Source organism: Aureobasidium melanogenum (genome assembly GCF_000721775.1).
Source record: "Aureobasidium melanogenum CBS 110374 unplaced genomic scaffold scaffold_12, whole genome shotgun sequence".
In the NCBI taxonomy this organism is placed as follows: Eukaryota; Fungi; Ascomycota; class Dothideomycetes; order Dothideales; family Saccotheciaceae; genus Aureobasidium; species Aureobasidium melanogenum.
The window spans coordinates 299,922-325,915 of NW_024470064.1; the positions used below are offsets into that span (position 1 = coordinate 299,922).

At 50.0% G+C, this 25,994-nt stretch overlaps 11 protein-coding genes across 11 annotated transcripts; 5 read left to right on the plus strand and 6 right to left on the minus strand.

The window, feature by feature from the left end:
* Positions 1-966: 966 nt before the first annotated feature.
* On the minus strand, positions 967-4,105 carry M437DRAFT_66608 (uncharacterized protein; the record flags this gene model as incomplete). Its single annotated transcript, XM_041024792.1, has 2 exons — positions 967-2,468; positions 2,512-4,105. The coding sequence occupies 2 exons, from the start codon at positions 4,103-4,105 to the stop codon at positions 967-969; spliced, it is 3,096 nt and encodes a 1,031-aa protein (XP_040879196.1).
* A 2,912-nt stretch (positions 4,106-7,017) lies between these two features.
* Positions 7,018-7,281, minus strand: M437DRAFT_50096 (uncharacterized protein; the record flags this gene model as incomplete). The annotated part of the gene is made up of 1 exon (XM_041021948.1): positions 7,018-7,281. A coding segment is annotated over one exon (264 nt), but the record flags the coding sequence as incomplete, so codon positions are not given.
* Positions 7,282-7,687: 406 nt separating this feature from the next.
* M437DRAFT_85079 (cysteine synthase) lies at positions 7,688-8,980 on the minus strand (the record flags this gene model as incomplete). Its single annotated transcript, XM_041028227.1, has 1 exon — positions 7,688-8,980. The coding sequence occupies one exon, from the start codon at positions 8,978-8,980 to the stop codon at positions 7,688-7,690; it is 1,293 nt and encodes a 430-aa protein (XP_040879198.1).
* Positions 8,981-9,167: 187 nt separating this feature from the next.
* M437DRAFT_75826 (DUF185-domain-containing protein) lies at positions 9,168-10,730 on the plus strand (the record flags this gene model as incomplete). Its single annotated transcript, XM_041026492.1, has 2 exons — positions 9,168-10,463; positions 10,521-10,730. 2 exons carry the CDS (start codon positions 9,168-9,170, stop codon positions 10,728-10,730), a joined length of 1,506 nt encoding a protein of 501 aa, XP_040879199.1.
* A 1,845-nt stretch (positions 10,731-12,575) lies between these two features.
* M437DRAFT_66612 (uncharacterized protein) lies at positions 12,576-12,923 on the plus strand (the record flags this gene model as incomplete). The annotated part of the gene is made up of 1 exon (XM_041024793.1): positions 12,576-12,923. The coding sequence occupies one exon, from the start codon at positions 12,576-12,578 to the stop codon at positions 12,921-12,923; it is 348 nt and encodes a 115-aa protein (XP_040879200.1).
* Positions 12,924-13,454: 531 nt separating this feature from the next.
* M437DRAFT_66613 (uncharacterized protein) lies at positions 13,455-15,254 on the minus strand (the record flags this gene model as incomplete). Its single annotated transcript, XM_041024794.1, has 1 exon — positions 13,455-15,254. The coding sequence occupies one exon, from the start codon at positions 15,252-15,254 to the stop codon at positions 13,455-13,457; it is 1,800 nt and encodes a 599-aa protein (XP_040879201.1).
* A 513-nt stretch (positions 15,255-15,767) lies between these two features.
* On the plus strand, positions 15,768-16,762 carry M437DRAFT_50028 (phytanoyl-CoA dioxygenase; the record flags this gene model as incomplete). Its single annotated transcript, XM_041021936.1, has 2 exons — positions 15,768-16,047; positions 16,104-16,762. 2 exons carry the CDS (start codon positions 15,768-15,770, stop codon positions 16,760-16,762), a joined length of 939 nt encoding a protein of 312 aa, XP_040879202.1.
* A 355-nt stretch (positions 16,763-17,117) lies between these two features.
* M437DRAFT_85083 (uncharacterized protein) lies at positions 17,118-19,979 on the minus strand (the record flags this gene model as incomplete). The annotated part of the gene is made up of 1 exon (XM_041028228.1): positions 17,118-19,979. One exon carries the CDS (start codon positions 19,977-19,979, stop codon positions 17,118-17,120), a length of 2,862 nt encoding a protein of 953 aa, XP_040879203.1.
* Positions 19,980-20,248: 269 nt separating this feature from the next.
* M437DRAFT_85084 (uncharacterized protein) lies at positions 20,249-20,845 on the plus strand (the record flags this gene model as incomplete). Its single annotated transcript, XM_041028229.1, has 3 exons — positions 20,249-20,564; positions 20,621-20,713; positions 20,778-20,845. 3 exons carry the CDS (start codon positions 20,249-20,251, stop codon positions 20,843-20,845), a joined length of 477 nt encoding a protein of 158 aa, XP_040879204.1.
* A 1,197-nt stretch (positions 20,846-22,042) lies between these two features.
* On the plus strand, positions 22,043-22,982 carry M437DRAFT_85085 (putative ER lumen protein retaining receptor; the record flags this gene model as incomplete). Its single annotated transcript, XM_041028230.1, has 6 exons — positions 22,043-22,064; positions 22,124-22,182; positions 22,247-22,313; positions 22,369-22,577; positions 22,641-22,891; positions 22,946-22,982. The coding sequence occupies 6 exons, from the start codon at positions 22,043-22,045 to the stop codon at positions 22,980-22,982; spliced, it is 645 nt and encodes a 214-aa protein (XP_040879205.1).
* Positions 22,983-23,813: 831 nt separating this feature from the next.
* Positions 23,814-25,926, minus strand: M437DRAFT_49864 (WD40 repeat-like protein; the record flags this gene model as incomplete). Its single annotated transcript, XM_041021910.1, has 3 exons — positions 23,814-24,039; positions 24,095-25,841; positions 25,893-25,926. 3 exons carry the CDS (start codon positions 25,924-25,926, stop codon positions 23,814-23,816), a joined length of 2,007 nt encoding a protein of 668 aa, XP_040879206.1.
* Positions 25,927-25,994: the final 68 nt, after the last annotated feature.

Consider the following 25,994-nt stretch of genomic DNA (forward strand, 5'->3'; position numbering starts at 1 on the left):
GTGTAGTTGGAGGCCTAAACATAGGTCCAAGTATCCCTTCTTCGCCCACTTCAGGGTTCATAAGCTCCAAAGACGAAACAAGTATCCTTATCAAGTGCTCCTAGCCGAGCAAAGAGCCAAATCGGAAGGATTGACAGGTCTACGAGACTGAGAGATGCAATTGGCTGTCGCCATCGTCCCAGCTACCAGGTCCGGCATCGTAAGACATTGATTCGATCTGAAGGTTAGATGAACACGAGGGGGAGGCCTGAAACGCAAACCTTTTTTCTACCCTCTATCGGTCGTCACAGCAGCAAAAGACATTTTGCATTCTTTAGGCGTTCTACTATGTCGGGCTTTCTTCTCGGTACCTACAGAGAGTCATCACTCCAAGAAATTCTGTATACCGACAACGAAGATTGGAAAGCTGATAGAGTGAGAGAAGAGAGGATAACGATTGCGCCGCATGGAGTCACTGCAGACTGCAGAGATAGAAACAAGAGAGTGGTAAGTTCAGAGCTCACGTTTCAGGCAGGCACAGCCCGCAGATCTCCCGAAACAGACAGGGTCTCCGCTCTCTGACATCACCGGGATGCCGTATCAATCGAAAACACTCACAACTGGTCTCCTGATTCAAAGCAGCACAAATAAGCATGAGAGAAGTAGACTAGGAAAAATGGTCAAAACCGAGAAATCGTTGTCTACTATACAACTAGAACAAAAGGGGTATCCATCCGCGCCTACAGTACAAAGGAAAATTTTTCATATCCGCAAAAAGGCTCTCTACTCCACCTGTTTCATCCTGAAAACATTACCAGGATCCTGTCGCGCATTCTTGGCCGTGTAACGAAGCGTAATGTACCATTCGGAAAGACGGATTTGCTCGGCCCTGCATTCCTTTCGCCGTCAAATTTGAAGAAACGGGGAGATACATGATCCAACATGTACAAGATCTGAAGAGAAGAGGGCAGAGAGGAGAGAAAATGATCAAGGCATGTCAACGTAGGTGTTCTTGGAAGAAGACGATCGTTGCCAAAATTTGCTCTTCTTCTTCTCGGCCTTCTCCGGCTTACCATTCTTGCCAACAGCAGGTGCAGGAGCGGGTCTCTGCACAGGCTCAGGAGGGCCAGATGACATGAGGAAATCAGCAAGATCGCTTGTACCCGAAGAGTGGAATGGATCGAGTCTGGCATTCCTGACCACACCGGCTGAGCGAACTTCCATCTTCGGTTTGTTGCTACGAGGTACGTTGCCACTCGAAATTTGTGAAGTAATGTGTGCAGGACGGACTGCAGTAGTCGAGGTGTTTGAGCGAACGCTATTGATGCTTGGAGCATATCCCGGATTAGGCGACAAGGTAGGAGTGGCACCATTGCTCAAAGCAGGGGAACGTCCAGCAGCAGAGTGCATATTGGTCATTGAACCAGCTTGTGGCCTCTCAGCACCTGCAACAGTAGCACTATTGCTGGGAACGGCCGGCAATGCAGTAAGCTCGTCTTCTTCATCATCATCTTCATCCGAGAAATCAGGAATGGCATAAGGGTCCTTGATTCTACTTCGCGTACGGCCGTCGCTTCCGACAATAGGACTTGCTTTCGGTAGGAGAAGATTCAATGCAGGAGAGCCGGGCTGAGTCAAAGGTGACATAGGCAGTTTAGGAGTACTACCACTGCCGTAGTTTGTGCTTGACGATCCATTCATCAACAGACCAGTACGAGAGTCGGAAGTGGAAGACGTCAAAGGTCTGTTGAGACCTGAGTTTGGACTTTTGTCAGATACACCACCGTCCCAGTCTGCAAAGGGAGCGATGTGAGTCGGGACGCGAGCCTTGCCATCAGGGCCAGGTGGTCCACCTCTGATGAAGTCGATCAAGTCACTGTTGTTATCGGATGATCCGGTTGCGGCTCTAGCTGTCAAGTTGGGTCGATTGGCAGAACGCTTGGATGGTGGACCTGCAGGACTTCTTGGGATGTACTTGCCGTTAGATGTAGATGGCTTGGGTACTGGTGGAGCGTCTCTCGCGCTGGCAGCTTGTGCTTGAGCCGTGGCACGAATAGAGGACAGACTGCGGCTAGTAGCAAGACCAGGTACAATTGGGTTCGGCTCCCTATCAGGAGCAGTGGAACGGATGAAGTCTGCGAGGTCCCTTGTTGATTCAGTCTGCATGACTGCTTCACGCGCTATCTGTCCTGAAGGTAGCGCATGCAAATTCTGTGGTGAGGGACGACTGATCGAAGTCTTTCTTCTGGTTTCCTCGACTGGCTTTGAGTCCTTCTTTGCGCTGTTAGAACGCACTGATTGGGTATCGCTGTCTTTCTTGGGGTTCTCTTTCGAGTTTGTGCGGAAGAGCGTTGGTTTTCTGGCCCTTGTCTGTAGCTGTGTGAACAATCTGCTCAGGGTCGTTCTCTGTATCACTGCCACTGTCGGATTCCATAAATGTTTCAGCAGCAAGCTCGGCAGGGGATCCGAGCGCTTGCGGCTTGCTGTGACTGGATGTAGGCGTTAAAGCCGAGTGAGAGCCGCTCAGATTACGACTTGCCAAGAAGTCTTCGGGGCTGAAAGGACGATCCAAGTCTGCTGCAAGCTCTAGACCTTCTTGAGAAAGGTTAAAGGATCTGGCTGATGGAGAACCGTAGATGGCGAGTCTCTTAGGTCGCTGCACTACCTTCATAGCGGGCATGGCTTCATTTAAACTTGTGGGCTGAGAGGATACTGAAGCTTTTTCTGTATGAGCGCTATCCCTTGACTCCGGTCTTTCAGAGTCGTCCATGTGTACGCTGGGGAGACCTTCTCCTGCTTGTCCCTCGGCGAACTGTGAGCTAGGATCTACGATCTCTACAACAGGTGTATCAGTGGGCCAGGCGCCAGGAGCTTCAACGAGGGGAGTTGTCATGGGCAAAGGAACCGAGACAGGTCGAGTTTTGGCGAGGCTCTCCGACTGATATCGTCGATGGGCAGCGAAGCCAGCGCTCTGCGGGCGGAAAGATCGAGGTAGAGAGTAATTTTGCTGAGCAGACTCTGGCCGATCAGGATCTCTGGCAAGGCCTGGTACTTCAATTTCATCAACGTCGCGTTTATTCTCAGGCAGTGGAATGTTTGAAGCCAGTACATGCTCGGGATAATTGTTCTCAGGATGATCTGACATGCGGTCCCACAGACTGCCTCTGCGAACGACGACTGGACTGCTTGCGACAGAGTGGCTCTGCTGAGAACCACGGTTTAACATGCGGACTGACTTCTTCCAGGCACGCCATTGACGATCCAGAGGAGAGTTGAGTACAGCTCGCTCCAAGTCAGCATCATCGACGAGGACGTACGTGACGTCGTCACGGTTTCCATGGAGGTTCGAGTTGGCACCTGCGCGTTGAATGCGACTAAGGGCGACCTGAGACGCCATAGTAAGGAGTATCTCACCCAGAAAATCGAGTACGCCAGCCAAGAAGATCTCTGATGCCAGACTGATGACGCCGGCTGTTTCTGAGAAGGTTGTGTTGAGACCCTCCTCGCGCACATAGCGCTCATCGTCATCAATGTCAAACTCGCTCTTTTCGGTGCGCATCATGACTCTTAGACGCGATCTCTTCCATGTAAAATCGAGGTTGAATTTGGCGCCGCTCTGACTTGAAGGGCGGGATTCATCGTTGAACTCATCGTCTGCCTGCAGAGCGAGGAGGTCCTCGAGATTGTCTTCAGCCCTAGCAATTGCATCTCTTGCGAGATTCTTCTTGAGGACTTCGGTAACGGCGGGCTTCAAGGCGTGTAGGGAGGTGCTTCTGGCGACACCAATGTACTCGTAAAGCTGGCGATCCAGGAATTGGTTGACGGAAGCGACAGCGGTCTCGGCTACGGTGGCTCTGTGATGGAGTCGCCATGAGTGTTCTTCGTCGGCACGAGCATCAGCGACGTCAGTTGCCAGCTGGGAGGCGCTGGATAGCGAGATGTATTCGGGCGCAGGCTTGACGTTGGCGACAATTGACGGTGTGGTGGTGAAAGCGGATGCCGAAGCAAGGGAGGGGGCGTCGCTGGCAGTTGAATTGGCGTATGAGGTTCCCATGGTGGGAGCTGTAAGTGCAGCAGAGGCAGACACTGCCGCATGTGCAGAAGACGAATCTACAGTCGCCGTCATGCTGCAGAAACACGACAGAGTCTTGCACACAGTCAGATCTGGTGTCTTGAGCTGACCAAGACTGCGACAGGCCCGGACTTTGTCTGCGTTTCAGGTGCGCGTTGGCTCAAAATGTACAATGTCGGATGTTTCGCATCAGCAGCGCCACAGACTTGATTCGACTTGGAAGGATCGTCCGGCCGACCAGCGTCGAGGTGAAATCAACGAACGACAGACAGCGAGAGCGACGACAAGGACGACGACGACATGTCCGGCCATCTATCTATTCGTACCCTGACCATGGCCGGCATAATAACCGTACGTTTTTCCATTTCGATTCCTCTTTGGGTGGCTGCTAGTCGAACGCCGGTACGAATCTAACCGTCTGCCGCAAGTGGACCGAGCGAGTGCACGGCCACACCCACCTCCAGAGCCCGAGTCAAAGTGGTGCATACGTAGACTCGAATGGGTGAGAGCGAGCCTTGCTGATGATGATAAGAGTCGTATCCTGATGTTCTCAGTCGTGATGGACAACTATCTTGATGGCATAAAAGTGTTCCTACGGACAGAATGAACCTGAACGTCCATGTCTCATGGGTTTCGCATTTTCCTTGTTTCTTCCAGAAGGCAGTCACAACCGTTGGTAGCTGCGATTCATGAGCGGCTCTACAAACGCCGGCTTCCGTCTCTCGAGTCTTGGAGCCTCTTGCCCTTTGTCCGGCGACCTTCCATTCTTCCACCCACGCACAACCGCTTCTCTGCTCATGCCTCCCGTCACTGCTAGTCAAAAGACCAGACATGTTTCGCTGCTCTGAACCCTCCTATCTCCACCACCATCTCCAATCTCGGCTCTGCCAATCGTTGGCCTTTGAAACCGAAAACCGTTCTGATTTTACTTTGTGCTTCCAGACGTTATCCGATCTTTCTGCCGTTTCAAAGCTCTCTCGAGTCAAGACCTTTGCCTTCGACACGCGAGCCTGACATTCGTGTCTAACGGTTGATGGGCAATCAAACTCTTTTTCTCGTCAACTCTCGCTGCCTGTTACCATAAACTGCTGATTTTCTTCCGGGAGGTCGTCTGTTGTCTCCATGGAATTTTGTTCAGAGGCGTGCCACCTTCGAAGTTATCTCGTCATGGATGGTCTAACTGCCGACAATGGTTTTTACATTCTTTCATCCCCGGGTTCAGCCCTATCGACCGTTTGCTCCATTTCTACTCAGAGTATGCCACTTGTCATGCTCCCGCCTCTGCCCTGAAAGTATGAACATCTAGATATGTATCCTCGGAGCTATGGTCCCCACCACGTGTCTTGAAGACGTCAGATCTGCAAGCACTTCTTTGTCCCTTGGTTCTTGTGCTTCCCTGGTCCAGAGTTTGACTCTCGTGTTCAAGCACCGCAGCACCACCGATGCTGAAGTATGAAGATCGATCATCCGACAAAGAAAGATCTTCGTGGCTTCTACGGTCGCAATAGTCACCAAGGTCGGCAGCACCGACTAGCTTGGCGATCACAACGCACGTCAATTCATGCCACCCACATTCTCCACACAGCTCGAAAGCGAGGGTGTAGCCATGACTAGAGAGAAGAAGCGGTCTGTGATCTGCAGTCCCAATCTTCGCTACTGTACATTTCAGCCGAGGCAGTCAGATGGATGGCCTTCGTTGCTCCTCATGTGCTGAGCACTGTCACAGTCTCCGCTGCAGCGTCCATGATACTCTTAAACCCGAAGCGTGGCCATTTAAATAACCTGGTGTTATCTTTACCCGGACATCATGCCCTTCCGGAGTGCTCCTGTGGAAGCCAAGCAGCACAGTAGTACCATATGCTTTCAAGCCAGGCGGTTATAATGTCGTGATTCCCATCGTGTATTCTAATGTTTGCCAATCGTAGGTTGCGACAGTATCTTCGCTTGCTGCAAACCCTTTCAAGCCTCTCACAACTGCATGGACAGCGTTGTCTCATCATCTCGCATTCACTATTGCGTTCTTTGATTGTATTGACAATGTCCTGCATTCAACATTCACATCTAACTCCTCAAACACTCCAACACAATCCATCGCTGGGACATTTCTGATTAAACCATCGTTAATCCTTCTTGCGAACGGAGGCTCTACACCGTGCACCGAAATACAGCTTGGAACTCATCTACACTTGAACATCTTACATCGACATCATGAGCGCCCGGCCACCATGGCACAAGGGTATACTCAAATAATACTTGAAAGTGTGAGTCATGTGGAAGCTTTGATATGTATGCATTGTCTTGGAATATTGCTCGCAAAAAATGCGCCCATTGTAGCATGTGCTTGGCTGGACATAGACCATTCAATGTGATGACTGTTGGTGATCTGACTATCGATAAGACGTACGTATCAGGCTCGGTTCTTGATTTCCCTCCCTGAACATCGAAGGCTTGAGCTACCCCAGCGAGTCGATTGAGGTGCCTAATACCCAAGCCTGAAATGCAATATCGATCTCGAACCTGCGCGCGTTGTGAAGGGCACTAAGATGACTCGGATAGAAAGAGTCGACGTCGAAAGGAAGACTGGTATGTGGGAATGCTCTAGTACCCAGGGCTGAAAGGCTGGAACCAAACGTGAACTGAAGACATCCGTTCGCTCGAGCGCGCGAGGTAATTCCAATTGAAATCCCATCCAATCCAAGCCAAGTAAATCCGGATAACTGCATCCAGAAGCGATAGGTCTGCAATGCTGGAGTGTATGTACAGCGCGACCGATAGAGATGGGAAAATTGTTGACGCGAGCACAGAAACTTCCCCTCAGAGGGCCATTCTTGGTAATAGAGTGGCAATGGCTCTGGGTGAGGTATTTCCTTGATCATTTGAACGACATTCCGTGCAGTGGATTGACAGAGAGACTCAACTTCATACTCGTCGCCGATGAAATAGATCGCCAAAAAGCGATTAAGTTCCTAATCGAAATCGGTAGTAAGTACTGATCTATCAAGAGGCTTGTTGTAAAAATGATGAAGCATAGCATAGACGGCGTTATCGGATTGTCCCTTGATCTCGAAGGTACCTTGGTCGGCATTTGGAAACTTGCTATTGAAAGCGGCATGAAATACGCCAGATGCGGCTATCAGAATGATTTTATGGGTGTACACTTTATTGTCCCCAAAGCAAAGCACTACGTCTGATAGCATCGCATTGTTGTAACTGTTCTGTAAGTATGGATAGCAAGCAGAAGTCTTGGCGAGGTCATTCGAAACATAGACATGGCAGCTTGAAGATGGGCAGATAGGTCTCGAGTGACGGCAATCCGGGTCAGGCGTTGGAGAGGTCCTCCAGAAACATCCGAGCCACTCGAGAATCTTTATGGCTGTAATAGTCGAGTTTGTTTCACGTGGATCGTGATGCAATTCCCTCTTCTGTTGAGCATGATTGATTGCAAACCTGCGCAATTCCTCTCGGCAACCAAGATTTTGTGGCCAAATAACAATCAGAATAAATGGTAAACTCAAAGCTTGGTTGGTGGATGCGGAAAGTGACTTGTAGGGATAACCATTTGGTGTATAGTGCCGTTGTGTTGAGGTTGTGTATTGTCTATGGATATGGATTGCAGCCCGTCGAAGGGATATAGTTTCATGAAGCTGATGATATGGGATTCAGAATGGCGTCCATCGTCATTTCGTCGTTCCCACCAATGGTACCAGCCTTGGCCCAGAACTTGGACAAATGTCTTGTGCCAGAGTCGCAGAGAATAGTGACAACGCGGTGCCCAGCACCGAGCTCCATTGCAGTCTTGACAGCAGCAACGCAGTTGACAGCCGAGGAACTACCCACAAACAAACCATCGCGTTCGACCAGCCAACGGGCCATCATCAGAGCTTGTTCATCAGTGACTTTGACGGCATCGTCGACGAGCTCTCTGCCAGCCTCGAAATTGTGGGTGACGCGATTCACACCAATGCCTTCGACTATGCTGTCGACTTGATGGCGACGACGGGTTCCTTCTTTCTCCGTAGGTGAGAACATGACACCATGCTTGACTTTGTTGTACAGACCACTTCCTTGAGGATCTGCGAGGACAACCTTCATGTTCGGCAGGCGAGGTTTGAGGTAGAGAGCACAACCAGAAATGGTTCCTCCTGTGCCTGCACCTGCGACGAAGGCATCTAGCCGACCGCCAGTCTGCTCATAAATCTCGCGACCTGTTCCGTGCACATGTGCCAGATAGTTTGCCGGATTCTCGAATTGATCGGCGAAGAAACCACGACCTTTCTGGTTGGGATCTGAAGTATGCTGTTGGGCACGCGCGCGAGCCATGTTGACGAATTGACCCTTGTCGACAATCGAGGCAGGACGAACTCGCTCGACAACAGCACCAAGTCGGAGCAGCAAGTCAGACTTCTCGATGGCCACGTCGTCTGGCATGCAGATGTGTGCGGTATAACCTCTTGCGCGGCAGATGGCAGCAAGCGAAATGCCAGTGCTGCCAACAGTTCCCTCATAAACCTTGTCGCCTGAATTGGGAGTCAAGAAACCCTCGGCCTCGGCCATCTGGATCATTGACAGAGCAACACGATCCTTGGGCGAGTTTCCAGCAGCATTGAGGAATTCTGCTTTGGCAAGTATATCACAGCCTGTAGCATCGGACAGAGACTTGATGCGGATCAAGGGAGTATTGCCGATTGCACCTTCAATGCCTTCTCTGATGGCAGCTGCTGGTTGGGGAGCGGCGGGCGAATCATCCTGAGGTTCGTTGACTTGTAATGAGACTTGAGTGCTGGATCGGCGGCGTGTTTGATTCTTCCGTAGACGATCGTGATAGCGGCGTTCGAGGTCAGGGTAGAAGTCTTTGTAGCCTAGGGTCAGGAGGATGCCGGCAACGAATGCCAGACCCAGGTAGAGTTTTGTGTGCTGGTCGAGCGACATTTCTTCATTGTCACATGCTGCAACAACGAACTTGTTCGAATTTGGGAAGTTTCAAGTTGCGTCAGTGTCGAGAAGGAGCAGCCACAGCTTGAGCCACAGCTATTCACCAGCCACATGTCGACTTTCCCGCAAGCTTGTCTGTCTCTTTGGGATCGTATAGTCGCTCCTGCCTCGTGTATATTCGATGATGGAGACGCCCGCCGTATCGCAGCTGTTCAAGCAGCTTTTCCAACATCGCCCATGCCAGACATGTCTCACGCGCCACGTTCGACAAGCCCCACGCCGTCTCTACAGCTCGCAGAAGCAATACACTAGCCCAAACTACCAAGGACGCCGAAAAGAAGACAGCAAACTTGAGAGCAACTGGCAACAACGCAGCTCCTCTTTCCCTCCGGACAAGCTCGAAGAATACAAGAGATACCCACAAGTCACCTCCGATGGCCTCCGCGCAAGAAAGGAGCGACCGAGGAGAGTACGCATGCTGATGCGCGACTTCATCGAAGATAGCCTGTACAACCCACAATACGGCTACTTTTCAAAGCACGTCGTCATCTGGACTCCTGGTGAACCTTTCGACTTCAACCAACTTCCTGACGAACAATCCTTCTACCGCGAATATGGCCAAAGGTACAACGACTTTGAGGATCAGCTGGATGCAAAAGAATACAACGAGACTCGCCAATTATGGCATACTCCTACAGAACTCTTCCGCCCATACTATGGTGAAGCCATTGCCCGCCATCTGGTCGCAAACTACAAGTTGCAACTATATCCTTATCATGACCTTCTCATCTATGAAATGGGTGCTGGAAATGGAACTCTGATGATGAACATCCTCGACTACATTCGTCAAACAGATCCTGAAGTCTACGCTCGCACCCGGTTCCGTGTCATTGAAGTCTCCTCCGCTCTGGCTTCAATTCAGGGAAGTCAATTGATGAAGAACGCCCAGGCAAAGGGTCACGCGGATAACGTTTCCATCATCAACAAATCAATCTTCGATTGGGACATCTATGAGGCTTCTCCTTGCTTCTTCCTAGCCATGGAAGTTTTTGACAACTTTGCCCACGATGTTATCAGATACGATCCATTCACCGAAGAACCACTCCAAGGCTCCGCTCTCATCGACGCAAATGGCGATTTCTTCGAATTCTACTCCAGGGACATAGACCCCGTGGCTTCACGCTTCCTGCGTGTCAGAGATGCCGCATGCAGCGACATCAACTACGCTCATCCTCTACGCAACTCTCCCGCCACGCTCAGAAAGTTGAGGAGTAAATTACCTTTTGCTCCCAACCTGAGCACGCCAGAGTATATTCCTACGAGGTTGATGCACTTTTTCGATATTTTGCACAAGTATTTCCCTGCGCATAAATTGGTTACTTCAGATTTCCATGCTCTGCCTGATGCAGTGGAAGGCGTCAATGCTCCTGTGGTTCAGACCCGTTATCAGCGTCGCATGGTTCCAGTGACTACACCTCTGGTATATGCTTTCTCCCCATCTACGTGCAATTCACTCGACTGACATGAATATCTACAGGTCCACCAAGGGTTCTTCGATATTCTGTTCCCCACAGACTTTGCAGTCAACGAAGCCATCTACCGCGCCATCACTGGCAAACTCACCCGTGTCATGAAGCACGAGGACTTTTTCAAGAGATGGGCGTACGTCGAAGATACTCAGACGAGGAATGGAGAGAACCCCTTGTTGAGCTGGTACAAGAACGCTTCTGTAATGATTACTGTATAGATATTATTGTATGGTATGAAAGCTGCGGATGCAATAGAAACTTGCTTCAAGTTATAGAGCAGACGCAAGTGTATTGGCTGGTAAAGTGTATACACCCGCAGGTTAAGAACTATTTGTCACTATGTTTGCAAAAGAAGCTATTATAAATATAATTGAAGTAGACTTAGAGGCTTTAGATATCTCTATGTTGGTACTAAGTCTATACTGCTTAGTATCTAGCTGGAGTATATAGTATATACAAATATATAGGTAGTCCTAATAGAATAGGAATAGTAGTGTAAAACGGCTAAATTCCGGAGTTGCGGAGTTAGAAGCCGGGGAACTACAACTACAACAATTCGGACCATTTCTCCTAGATAAACAACCATATCTATAGCGTACCGCTGCCACTCGCTCTAAGCATATCCCTAGAAATCAATCACTTAGCTTTAAGAATGCAAGAATTCCGCGGTCGCTCCCTAAGACGCACCTTCGAATCCCTAAGATCCGAAACTCCTCCTAGCGCCGAAACTCCAGAAATGGCCCTAGAACTCCCTCCTTTATACCCGGGTATAGGCGTTACCTCCCAAATCGCCACCTCTACCACTAGGCTAGAAGCCGCTAGAGTCTTTCGGCTTAGACAGTACCCCCAATTTGTTACGGCTAGGCCTAACGACCCTACTACCACCGAGCCTGCTATCAGGCATTTCTCCATCGAAAGCCTAGACATCGTTAGGCCATTCCCAGCACATGAGTATACCGTGGTCGTCAAGAACAACGCTAGCAACGTACTGCTAAGCGCGATACCTCACTTGGGCGGACTCGACTGGTTTCTTTATACCGGTCTAGAGCAACGTTTCGTCGGCTTCTTAAGGCACAGTCTGCGACATCGGGTGCTAGGCTTAGTACGCCTAGAGCTAGAGCTCAAGAATATGGCTAGTACTGGTGAATGGGCTAAGCTTATAGTCCGTCGGTCGCGTTTGGCTAATGGGCCACGGTATCTTGTGTTGGATGGGGAGAGGGTGATGGCTAGGATAGATCGGGATGGGTATTGGGATAGACGGTCGTCAGACCACCCGAAGTAGTACCTCGAGGTGGAGCCAGGTTTCGACCTAGCATTAGGACTAATGATCCTAATGCGCCTGGAAACGGAGGAGTATCAGTTCCTAGGGTTCCATTTCTGAGTATCGATACCTAATGACACTCTTCCGCGACCACATCTCTAGCATTCATTCCTTATACGCTAATGACTATGACTGCCACAAGCAAGACCAACACCCTGTAAGCCTAGTGATACTCCTAGAGCTAGGACAGTGTTAGGTCAAAGGTGTATGGGCTTCATTGCTAGACGATAGATGGAGCATCTCAGGATTGCCATAGCCCTCCACAGTACTCTGATGCAAGGCAGTATCACGAAGAGCATTGGTTGTTCCCGAGACGAGAGGGAACAAGAAAAGAAAGCATTGCAAGGTTGCGATGTCACCCGACAATTTCTTACCACAATACAGTATGACGAAGAGCATATCTGTTGCAGACACGAGAGATGGCAAGACAAAGGACATGAGATCAGATAGAACTGAACAGAAGAGCACCATTCTCGAATGGAAGCATAGACAAGATTGAGCATTCCCGAGCATTGTGTTTCCCACCTCCCAATTCTGTACATGAGCAAGTGCAGCACTGCCGAGAGGTCCGTCGCGGCGAGCACAACCAGGAGTAGAGCCGGCCGTGACGTTTACGACGACGATGTGCAAGCAGGTCGTTCAGTCGCTCAGCAGGCTAGCCGGTCCTGACATCGGTGTTCGGCGGGATAGCCTCGTCGAGGATGGAGGATGATCTGCGACAGCGGCGAGGACGGAAGAAGCCATGTGGGACAGCAGGAAAGCGCTGGTAGGTGGTATCACTGTCCGAGAACAAGGGACCAGAGAATCCAGGGGGTGTAGTGGTCGGCCAGAGGACAAGCAGAGCGGGCATTGCGACCTGCGAAGCAGTCAGGGGTGCGATCAATCGAATCGGGGATTGGCGCCAGATGAGAAGTTGTCGAAGACCGTACTCCTCGGCAAGACGGCGAGCAGGACGGATGCGACGACCAGTACGCAGCCAGTAGATTTGCAAACAGGCAAGTCAGGGCTGGGCCCACTGATGACCAAATCAGCAAGACCTTGCACTCGGCGAGGATCAAATTCTGGTGACCAGGGCTGGATTAAATTCTGACATGCCGCGAAGCCTTTGGAATCGGAACTTGGAAGGAACAGAAAGACTTGAGCTGTGTCCGACGATGAGCGTAGTTGTGCCGACTCGTTCGCCAAAGACTTGTGCATTTCTATAGTTGTATCGTAACAATCTTACACGGAGAGACAGCAGGACAAGGGATGTGAGACATAGATACAAAGACATGAAAAAGCACTGCCTGTGAAAGCAAAGGAAATTGACGAAGAAACATGAGATGCACCCTTGACTATGGACAGAACGTGAAACTTTCTCTGGATTTACCTCCTGCTTGAGAAAGATTGTGCATTTTTATGACAATATCTTGAATCTCTTTTCAATTAAGAGACAGATGCTCTATGTCTTTCTTCCTGGTTGTTGCATTGCCTAGCTTTGGACCCCTCTCGAACCACGCCTGATATATCAAGCTGTAGAGATGCAGAGTTATTGTTCAGAGTTGTGATGTTCCAGAGAGATAGGTGGATACAACTGACTATACATCCCAGTATATCTATAAAAAGTACACGGTAACTGGTCTCAGTGCTTTCTCAATTTCTGATAAGCTCTGCCACTCCTTCTCGATTTGATGACACGGTCGGCAATGAAAACCACAACGGCAATGACAAGCAGCAGCCCAAACCATGAGCCATAGCCACCATCACCCATCTTCGTAATCCTACTGACCAGTCCTTTGGCCCACAGGTCCACGATTTCCGTTTTCCCAAGCACCTTGCCATTCTCATCCAAAGCCTCGACAAGGACATAACGAATCAGCCCTCTGCCAAGATCTTTGTTAGGAAGATAGATCTCCGTCTCAAAGGAGTCTTTGAGTTCTTTTCTGTGCAACTGCCATTGATCGTTGATCAGGACACTTAGTTGCCAAGCGTGGACATCAGTAGCACCGTTCCACGAAACAAAAACACTAGTCTTGTCTTTGCCGGGGACAGCGACAGGAGGGTAACGTGGGGTAGCTTTCCAAGGAAACTTGAGCACAGAGTAAGATTGGACATATCCTTTTCCAGGAGTCTGAAGACCCTTCTCAACAACAATGCGGGAATCACAGAGGAGAGTTCCGTCGGCGAGGTATTCGGTCCATGTGCCTTGCCAGCCGAAGCCGAGTAAGACATGCGGATCAGAATTTTGGGTCAGGTTCGAGTGAACGGCTTGGAAGGAACCTTGAGAGACAGAGTCGATGTGTAAGGGATGTTCGTAAGCTTTGACGACTCTGGCAGTCAAGGGTGCGTTGGTACTGATGCCTTGATCAGGATATGTCAACTCGAGGATAAGACCTCGAGCAGGACGTGGTGGGATGCCGTTGTCGAACAGGGTAAGCAGTTGTTTTGTGAAACCGTCCTTGTGCGTTTTCTTTCCGTGATCGACGATTTCCTTGGCCATCAGTGAGGCAAAAGTGGTCAGGGGAGCAAAGCGAGCGACATGTTGGTACTCCATGTTCGTGGCTTGACCATTGCTAAGATCAGAGAAAGAATTGCGCTTTCCACCAAGGTACCAAATGATGTCGCCTGTACGACCGTTGATGTAGGTTATTGTTGATGTGAAGCGAGCAGAGACAAGATAATTGCCGAGGTCGTCTTTCTGGACGCTGTTGATGTGGTACCAATCATAGGGATGATCGATGGAAAGGCCGTCAGTATCCACTTTGGTGTAGGATTCGTCAAGTTGGTGATGCTCGGAGGCTCTCCACTCAAAAATGAGTTTCTGGGAAGCAATATCGAACTCTTGGAACAGACAATCCCAGATGTAGACAGTGTCAGTTATTCTGAACATGCCTGGATGGTGGAGAGGGTAGATTTGGTAGAAGGTGACAAGAGCGGTGCCTTCCGGAGTGATGGTCAACTCGTGGAGATCGGCACGAAGATTGTTGACACCTCTGATGCGAGCGATCTCTTCGTACTTGGTGTTGAGGACGTAGAAGTAACCTTCTCCATGTCCGCCAACAGCATCATCACCGACCCAATATGTCAAGACCTTTTCTCCCTTGTACTCTTGAACTTTGAGGTTGTAGGCCTGTCCTTTGACCAAATGCGACCAGATGAGGTCGCCATGGTTGTCGAGGATGGTGACAGAAGGATTCGGAACTCGGAAGCCTCGAGGAGACAGGAAAATGTAGTTGTCGTCGTAACACAAGGGCGAGTCGACGGCCTTTCTCACGGCAGGAGAAGTGATATTGGAGGATCGGTACGACTTGAAGGGATAGGAGCCATATTTGGTCTCCCAAGTAGCTGCGTCTACACTCGGAGGGTAGTAGCCGGGACCGACATCATTGGCAACAGCAAGAGTGATTAGCCACAGGCACAAGAAGAGTGGTCCGGAGATCATTGGCGCATTGTGCTATAGAGAGAGGCGTCGGACTGGAAGCTTTGAGATGACGAAGAATAAAAGGAAGATCAAAGAAGATTAAATTCCCCATGCTCTGAAGTTTGTCACATCTGTTGTACTCCGCCATTGACGACAAGTAATATCTACACTGTAAAAAGTCACAGATATTTTGAGACAAGAGACATCCTTCAGAAAGTCGACCAAGAGCCGACTGTTTGTCGCGCCTCAGTAGATACCTTCCTGCTTCCCAATAACATTGTGCATTTTCATAGCTACACGCGTTACATACTTTCACAGCGGAAGCTCGGATAAGCGGCGGGGTGGGGTTCTTATCGTCTTGATACAGGGAAGCGGAGATGCAATGGTGAATTAATCACGCAACCATTCACTGCATCTTCACAACCACCACATTGCATCCCTTGCTCTCGCTGTTTCTGCATTGTGTCTCTCACTTGAATACTACTCTTACTCAAACTTCCTTCATTTGCATCTCATTACACGCACACACAGACAATGCCTGCGCGCATCTCGCCACCACCCGCAGCTAACCCAAGCAGCGGCCTGACCAAAGAACAGCTCGACTTCTGGAACACAAATGGCTACCTCCTCATCCCCGATGCCCTGAGCCCAGAAACCACAAAAGCCCTGCTCGACGAAGCTTACACCATGCTCGACAACTTCTCCCTCGACGACCATCCAATGACAAAGTTCAGTACCGGCGAGAAGAGCGATCATGTCGGTGACGATTACTTCCTCGACTCTGGCGACAAGGTCCGCTTTTTCTTCGAAGAAGGTGTGTCGATATCCCTCTCGTCCCCAGCTACACACATATTAATGCGGTGATTCCAGACGCATTCGACGCCGAAGGCCACCTCACAAAGCCCAAATCCAAAGCCATCAACAAGATCGGACACTACCTCCACGGTCTCTCTCCTCTATACCGTAGCGCCTCCCTCTCTCCTTCCAACGCCGCAATCGCAAAATCGCTCGGATACACCGACCCACGAATCCTGCAATCCATGATCATCTGCAAGCAACCAGAAATCGGCGGCCGCGTCCCTCCACACCAAGACTCTACCTTCTTATACACGGATCCTCCTTCAGCAGTCGGCTTTTGGTATGCCCTCGAGGACGCAACAGCAGAAAACGGGTGTTTGAGTTTCGCAGCTGGAAGCCATAAACGTGCTCCCATTCGCTCTCGCTTCGTCAGGACATCAGACTCGCCCGACTCTACAGGAACTGGCTTTGCTGAAAACCACGGTTCGCAATGGCCACAAGGGCTTCAAGAAGATACCGAAGTCAAGAAAGAAGTATACGAGCTTGGAGAAGTCAAAGCCGGCACTTTAGTGCTCATTCATGGAAACTTGCTGCACAAGAGTGAGAAAAACACGAGTTTGAAGGGCAGAATGATCTACACGTTCCACTGTATCGAGGGTGGAAATGAGTATGATGCAAAGAACTGGTTGCAACCTCCGGAAGAGGGCTTCTCTAAGCTGTTTCAGTCATGACCTTTGGGGGAAGGTATGCCCTGAGGATGGGCATGCTGCAGGCCTTGATGGAGGAGCTACGGGCGACAAATAGGAAAACAACAGGACTTGTCTGCATTTTCTGCATTCCTGCGTTTTGACTCCTTTAGTTTCGAGAGGACTCCGTCTTCTTTGTTGACGTTAATGACAACTTTCATTTCCTTTTCCTCTCTCAAAGTCAACCCATCACTGGCTATCTCAATGAAAAAGCAACTGTGCCTTTCGTTAGTTACACTGTGACTGTCTTTGACACGCGAAGAGAGAGTGTAGCAAGCTTTATGCCATATGATACAGATAATAGTACAAGTATATACATTCCCAGTGCCAACCTCCCTTGCTACTTCTTCCCGACCAATCCCTGCATCTCCTCATGCAACTTCTTCCACTCCTCCTCAGCTTCCCTTTCCTCTCTCTTCTTCTCCTCTTCTCTCGCTTCTTGTTCTTTCCTTGCTTGGTGTGCAACTCTAGCCCTTTCTTTTCGTTCTTCTTGTGCCTCCCGCTCGAGTCTTTGGGTTTCCATATCCAGTTTCTTCTGGGCTTCCAAGGCTCTTCTGGCTTCGCGTGCTTCCGTAGCCTTTTGCTTGTCGAGGGCGATTTGCCCGGCTTTGGCTTTACGTTGCTCTTCTCTTGTTTTGCGGTCTTCCTCGTTCTCGATCTCGGTTGTGGCTATGGCTTCTGCTGTTGATTTTGCCGCCTCCACCATCTGCTCGTTCTGCTTTTGCCATTCAAGTTTGGCGTTTGTTCTTCTTCTGGCCTCAGCTTTGTTGTTGCGTGCTTCGACCTGTTTTCTTGCGGCCTCAACTGTTTGCTTTTGTACTTCCACGGCTTGTTTCATCGCTGCTACCATTTGTTCACGTTTCTTCTCTTGGAGCTCCTCCTGAGCCTTCACCTTGTCCTTCTGGCGCTGCTTTTGTTCTTGTTCTCGCTGTTCCTGTTCTTTCTCTTCCTTGATCAAGAGTTGCGCATTCTTTCTGACCCGCACGGTGATAGCTTTTGCGAGAAGGACTTCCAAGGTGGCGTTCTTGTCGTATCCGGACTGTTTCCATCGAAGATCTTGCTCTACAGCCCTATGGAAAGCGGAAACGAAGGATTCAACTGCAAAATAGAACTTGGGTGCATTAAGATCAGCAGCAAGAGTGACACTCGGTTGGAGACTGGGTGCTGTGGCGGTGTTCAAGTCGGTCTTGTTTAGGTCGGTGCTCGGAGACCTAGTTTTGATGAATCCCAGAGGGCCTTCGAGGTTTCTAGTCAGGTTGGTGGGTGAAGATACAGGTGTGTTCGCTGTGATACCGACAGCGACGATGGCGGCAAGCATCTTGAAGCGTTGGTGACGACTAATCTGGTTATCCACGCCGACACCAACATTCAGTGTCTGGACGTTCAGTGTCTGGACGATATCGCTCTCGCCACGCAAAGACGTGCTGAGTGTCTTTTGCATTTTCAAAAGAAGATCGCGCGAGACATCGCCATACAGACATGCATATCTCCACACCACGCGAAGGGTGTTGTACGCTCTTGCTCGGAAAGCGAGGTATGCGAGTTTCTCAAAGGTGCGAGGACCAGGTTGTAAATGTTCATCCTGGCCAAGAATGGTCTGCAGAGCGTCGTTCGCGAATCTCAAGTCGCGGTAGGAAGACGCGGCATCGATCAGGATATGTATTGTCACAAGATTGGGTTTCTTGTTTCGATTCTCCAGCTCTTTGACAAGAGGCATGACATCCTGCAGGTTGCCAGTCTCGATGAGAACGAGGAGAATCTGGTTGCAGACACGTGCGTCTAGCCATTCTTTGCCCTCCCAAAGTTTGTCGTAGTGAGCGATGAAGTCGAAAACGGACTCTCCTCTGCCGAGCCACTCCATGACATCTTTCTGCGATAACGCTTGCGCCGTGCCCGTTTTGGCCACTGGAGAAGACATCATTTGTCGTTGTCGCATTGTGGTGATGATATGTTTGGCGTTTCGTGGGCTGACCTTTTGCACCAACTGCAGCAGGGAAGTCCATGTTTCCACATCAGGGACCACACTGCGATCTGTCATCATACGAAGTAGGAAATTGTAAGTGTGCAGATCCAAGGCTTCAGATGCCGAATGCAGGAGTACATTGAAGACTGATGGATTTGCCAGTACCAAGCGAAGATAGGGATGGGTTTTGGATTCAGACTCGATCACCTCAAGAACACGACGAACTTCGGGGATTTTGCGGTGTTCGACAAGGTATTGCAGAGTCTGAACTGTAGCGTGCATGGAGGCCCATCGAACAGAAGTCGGATTTGTGTAGAGCGTCACCAGCTTGTCCGTGACAAGGTCGACATGTGGCTTGTCCTCTGGAGGATTTGCTGATCCAGCTAACCGTGATTGAGCTGGAGTGGGAGTCGCGATGACCAGTTCGGCAACGTGAGCAGCAAATCTTTGGAAGGACCAGGAATTTGGTTCGCCAACGTCCGAGAGGTCTTTTGCAATCGTATGCGGCATACTCCAGACGGAACGGGGCATGACCTTATCCTGGACAATGGGTGTGGTAGTTGTAGTGTATTTTCCCATAGTGCCTTTGTCGTTGAGATCCTCATCACTCTCAACCTGTAGCGCCTCGTTCAGAATGTGCTTGGCCATACTGATTGTCACAGCAGTACCCGATATTTCCAAGGCATGAAATTTGCCATACTTATGATTGTCGCCTCGCGAGATCTGGACATGGCAGCCCGTATGCAGATAGATATCCAGGAAGAGGTCGGAGAGGTTGCCAGGATAGAAGCCTCGCATGCCCTGAGGCATTTCCAGCCGAGCCAGTTGTTTAACATGGTGTTGTTCTCCTGCTGGTGTGTGCTTCCGGAGCAGCATCAAGGGGGTGCGCCAGTCCTGTGCATAGAAGGACTTTTCACGCAGCTCTTTGCGTTTCGTCTCTTCTAGCTTTCGGATCTGGACTTTTCGCACAAGCGATTGCGGGACGCGCCTGGTGTTGATGTCTCCATTTTGCAATCCAGACGATGGGGCAATCGAAGACTTCTGTGGTGTATCTCCTAGCTCTTGCTGCGCTGACATGCCTGATCCATTAGCAGGCGTGGATGATCCTTCTGGTGTATTCGAATTGGCAGCCTCGGCGGCAGCAACCTCGATCGAGTACCATCGGGGGTAGAGAAAAGGCAGTGGCTCATGTGGTGGAAACAGTCGAGGCCATTTCAGGCGAGTGATACGTGGCGGCATTCGCTCCTTCTCTGCATGACAGACAGCAAATAATCAATTAATTGTTGCTTGCGCCTGCCACATGCTTCGGGGGTCTCATCTTCAAACTTCGCAATCGCGGACTGCCGAGGTTCTGCCGATCGAGTACCTTGATACTCGACTAGACCTCCCTTTAAGCTTTCGATTCCAAAAGAAAGGCATTCGAACATCAATAATTTTCTCCGAAAGTCACAACAAGATCAGACCCCCCTTCACATACATTGAGGAATCTGTTTGAGCAAATTTTCGCCATGGATCCCAACCCAGACACCCCAACAACTCAACCCTCCCCAGGTCTCTTCCGCTATGTGCTCGGTTTCCTGCTCGTAGGCGCAGCATGGGGCCTAACAACACCCTTCATGCGCCGCGCCGCCGTCTCTTCCTCATCATCTTCAACACCAGAATCCCGCGCCTGGCTCGAACACCCACACACTCCTTGGCTAAAAGCAAAGGTCTGGGGTGTGTTATACGGTGTCTTCGACGTGTTGAAGAATCCAGCTTATGCTATTCCATTTTTGATTAATGTTACGGGGAGTGTGTGGTTTTTCCTGTTGATCGGTCAGGCTGGTAGGTTTTCTTGTCTGAGGGGCAAAGGATTATCGGTGACTGACTCGAAACGACAGAACTCAGTCTTACGGTGCCTATTACCAATTCACTTGCTTTCCTCTTCACGGTGCTCGGAGAGTGGTGGGCAGAGAAGAAGGTCATTACGAAAGGTATGTCTTCCTCTTCTCATCCTTGTGTTAGTACAAATGTTTACTAACCATTCTCTTGCAACAGATACATGGCTAGGCATGGCTCTAGTCCTTGGTGGTATTGGCCTTTGTGTGCATTCAAAGAATACCTGATACATCGGAAACAGCATGTTCAATCAGTAATACTACAACAATCTTACATCTCAAACTTTGGAGCGTCACATGCTTCCAATCCTCTCGAATTTATCCCACACACTCTGTCTATCGGAAGAAGGAAGCAGCTTCACTGGAATTGGGGTTCGTGGAATGAGATGAGAAGTGTGGAATAGTGTAAACCGTATAGTGTTCATCAAAAGGCTGATCGTCTTGTCGCATTTGTGAGAGATACGCAAGATCGGCGCAGCGGAGCGTGTATTGACACCTGAGGAGCATGGACAGTCTATGCGAGCTACGTTGACCTGCTGAAACATGTGCCCGTGGCCTTCAGCTTGAGTGTCGATGAGGTAGTACAATCTGGGGAAACGGTCTTTGGTGAGCATCATTACATAGGGTGAACACTGAAATCAATCGCTCCCTGTTGTTCGAAAGACGTGTTGAGCGAGGATCGGCACGCTTACTTATAATCATCAGGGAAGGAGATGGAACTTAAAGAACAAAAAGACAAGACTGCCAGGACCCGATGCAAATGTAGTCGAGGTAGTGAGTTGGGACAGCCGAGACTCATGCAAGACAGGCGACCCTGGATGTTTTCCCTGTGTTGCTCTCCCAATCTCGTCGGCTCAAATTTGTTGCAGCTCAGCTATCGCATTGCGCGACACTCTCTGGTGGAATACCGTCCATGGAGATGTCGTTGTGTCAAGGTATCTCTGGAGCTATGTCGTTTAATCAGAAAGCAATTGAGCATTTCTTTGGCGTTTCGCTGAGTCATGTTTCGTGACGAACGAAGGGCATCGAACACGTAATAATCTCGAGTTTAGAAGCTCTCTCCTAGATAGCCTGGCTGCAAGTCACAAAAGAAAAGCAGGTTCACACATCTCGGAGGTGTATGAATGGAAGAGGCATGAATGAGGCTCTGGCAGGAGTTCCAAAGAAGCTCCTCCTGAAACGGGGATGGAAGGGGGAAAGAACGATGACGACGCACGGACGTGTTTGGACAACGTGTCGAAAGCTGTTCGTAAATGCTACGAGCATTCGCGTCCAAACAGTTGCATCTTCCTCCTTTGCTCTCCTTGCTGCCGGTCTTCTCTGTACTGTGTCGCACGCCCCTACACAGCACATTCACAGCCTCCTCCAAGCTTCTGCGCAACCAAATCAACACAATCTAGCCATTTTGTTCTGGCCAAAGCAATGATGAACATCTTCCGTATACTCGGTAGGTTCACTGTTCATTCAAGCCGCTTGTCAATGCAATGCGCTGACTGTCATGACCAGGCGACTTGTCGCATCTCTTCTCCATCCTCATCCTGCTGCACAAGATGAAGACATCTAGTGTATGTTCCGATCATCGTCTATTGTCCCTGTCACGAAACTCTCGAATCCTAACCATGTCCCAAGAGCGCATCAGGCATCTCGTTCAAGTCGCAATTCCTCTACCTCGTCGTATACGTCACCCGATACCTTGGTATGCCCGCCTGCCTCAAGAGACCACACATCGCGTACTGAGATTTCCTCTACAGACCTTCTTTGGACAGACCCTTTCAGAAGCTTGTGGAACACCACCTTCAAGCTCGTTTTCATTGGCACCTCCGCTTATATCATCTACCTGATGCTCAACGACTACAAGCCTACCCACGATCCAAATCTCGACACCTTCAGAGTTCAGTACTTGGTCGCCGGAAGTGCCGTATTGGGCATTCTATTCCCCTACAAATACCAACCTGCCGAGGTAGGCAACCCTCCTAAAAGAAAGAGTCTGGGGAGGAAAAGAGATGATGCTGATACAAGACAGATGCTTTGGGCCTTCTCGATCTGGTTGGAAGCAGTCGCCATTCTGCCTCAATTGTTCATGCTCCAGAGAACCGGCGAAGCAGAGACTATCACCACCCACTATCTGTTCGCCCTCGGTGCTTACAGAGCCCTTTACATCCCCAACTGGATCTACCGCTGGTTCACTGAGGGCCACTTTGAGCCTATTTCTGTCATCGCAGGTCTGGTTCAGACTGTTCTGTACTCGGACTTCTTCTACATTTACTACACCAAGTACGCTTTGATCCCACATATACTCTTCAGAACGACTTACTGATTTTCTCGCAGGGTCTTCCAAGGCAAGAAGTTCAACCTGCCCGTGTAGACGGTCTGGTCTGCGACTGGAGTCAATTCTACGAATTTATTGGGATGCATGGACAGGCGTCTGCGATGAGCCTACATCTTTGGGACATCTTCATAGCCATGGATAGATCAAAATTCGATGCAAAAAGTTACAACTCAGGCGCAGGTCGCCCAAGCCATGTCCAGTGAAATTGAGACAGTCGGTTGAATGCGATTCGAAGCACCTCGCTCGACAGGGGTATGTATTCCCACTGGCTGGTAAGTCTAGCACGTACGGCCACAGTCAGCTGAAAACTGGGCATCCCGTCCGCTCTGCCATACATAAGCAGTTGAACGGCAGATTAGTACTCTGGTGGGTGACCACAGGGGAATCCCTGCTGCTGTACGTTTTGCCTTTTGTCTTTGGTAAGACCTGACGCTCGGCAAGCGTGAGCAGTTGCAGAGCAATGGCATTGAATATGGAGACGGCTGTCGAAGATCAAATCTCTATCTCTGAGTTTTATGTTTCTGATTGCCATCCTTTGTCGGCGATTCTTCTTTCGTGCAGATAATCCTTTTCCATGCTGGAGACTGTCACAATGTACCTGTAGATATGCACAATACAATTCAGAAATCGAGGTGTGATCAGAGAGAGCAGATGGATTGTCGCCTCTCAGTGGATGATGTCCTGTTTCAGATACAATTGTGCCTTTCTACAGTGCACACTTTGCTCTTTGCTAGTTTGGCAGCACGATGAAAGTTACATTGTGCCCTTTGCTTCTCTTCTCATATACATTAGAGTCGTTTGACATATGCTACCTAGGTAGTTTTTCCCATCCATCTACCACTTGCTCCTATCCTGATTACGCTTGAATCAAGACGGCAAGACACAACCAATTTCATAACCAAGTAGAACCTCAGTACTTGAACCTTCCCAACCCCTGTTACCAGCTGTGCTGATCATAAATCTACATGCCGGATCGATATGCAAAGCAGAGATAACACCTGTGCGATGGCCAGGAACAATGAGGAAAGGTACGGTCGAGCGTGTATTCTCGACGTCGCGCAAGTCGTACAGACGAAGGATATCGTAAGATGCACTGGTGGAGTGTTAGCATAGAATAATGAGAAAGGAAGAAAGATGAAGGAACTTACCAAATCAAATGACGGCCATTAGGCATAGCTCTGACCGCACTGACCGGACCACTTCCACCAGGGAACTTGAATGTCCGCTGGGGAGTCGCCATCTGAAAACCTTTGTGTAGAGAGTATTCCTCGACTGTGCCATTTCTCCTGCCTGCGTAAATGCTGTTGCCATCCACGGACCAACAAGCGCCCATGCACCAAGGAGGCACGCCAGTGGTCGGATGAATCACAGCGATAGGAGAAGAAACTCGTTGATCCCAGATGCGGATGGTGCCTTCGATGGACGCGTCGAGGAAAGTTGTGGATGAGGTTTGGGGCAGTTCGTCTTCTGTTGTGTTGGCATGGTTGCCGTTGGTAGTTATTTCTTCAGAATGAGGGTTGCCTGTTGATAGAGGATCTGGTTGGTCTGTAGTTGATGCATCAGGTTGTGGTTGTGAGTTAATGTCCATAGGATCTTGAGCGGTGGTCGAGTCTTGAGGTGGTTGAACAGGCCCTCCTGCGTCGAGCATTTCTGTATCTTCCTGTTCTTCTGACTGTTGCAGGCCTGTGGCTATTGCTTTTGCAAACTCGTCATCGTCGTCGAAGGCGTTGTTGTTATTGTTATTGTCGGCATTGATGTTGTCGTCGCCGAACAGAGACCCATTGTCGTCACCAAACAAAGACCCATCTGGCGAGCCTGCCGCATCTTCTGTGCCATTTTGACTGTTCTTGCTTCCTCTTCTTTCTTCTGGTGCCGAGACACCGTTTGTGAGAGGTTTTGCGGCATTGTTCGAGGAGAAGGTTGAACTAGAAACTTGCGTGTCTTCGGCGACGTGAGGTACTGGTAACGAAGATTCGGGACGACGCTCGAGTACTGAGATCTGGCCGCCACTACCGACAAATGAGCGCTTGACTTTGCCCATGTTCAAATCCCAGTCAAGAATTGTCTTGTCCCAGCTTCCTGATAAGAATGAGTACTCGTCTTGAGCCAGACTCAAGACTGAGACCGCTGAGGTATGTTCGCGTAATGTTGTAATCTTTGTGCCGGCTTGGTGACGACATGTTTGTAGGTTGATGGCGCCTGATTCGAGGCCTGACAAGAGCCATGTCGCTTGATGTTGTGTAGCCAGAGAGTAGACTGGCGACGAGTCTTTCGGCTCTTCAGCAGATTGTGCAGGCGGAGTACGCACTGATGTCTCTTCATTCTCCCAATATGTTGTCAAGCTTCCGGCCTTCATGACGCTGTCGACGAAGGGGTGTTTTTGCGCCACAGTCAATGGCACTTTTCCGTTGGCCGTCTCAACCCAATTGTACATGCGAATATAACCATCAGTACCACCACTGAATACCCATCTCATGTCTGGTGTTGCTGTGACGGCATTAATCGATGTGCTCTGTGGTGCTGCCATGGTAGGCACAATGTCGTACGTGACAGCGTTGAGGGCTTCTTGTCGTACTGAAGGCCAGGCTAGGTGGGAACTCGGCGATTGATGTGCAGAAGGGCGTGGTGACGGCGATGTCAGCATAACAGTAGGGTTCGGCGGTCGTGATGTCGAAGGGGAGGCTCGACTCTGGCGGCGCGATTGTGAAGGTGATTCTGCGTCTCCGTCTGCATCGCCTTCCTCGTCGTCATCCTGGTCGCCCTCGTCATCTTGATCGTTATCATCATCGTCGCCTTCTTCATCAGGCTCGCCCTCGTCTTGGTCTTCTGCTTCGTCGTTCTCGTTGTCATTATCGTCCATGTTCTCGTCTTCATCTTGCGACTCGTTTTCTGACCCTGTGATGTATTAGTCTCTTGTTCTCGACAGGAGGCTATGAGAATCCGCACCTTCTATCGGGTCGTCATCCTCGAAAGAAACCATTCCGCACGAGAACTCCTGAGGCTGTCGCTACTATTGTTCGACCATATGTTGGGGCTTGTCGCACGCAA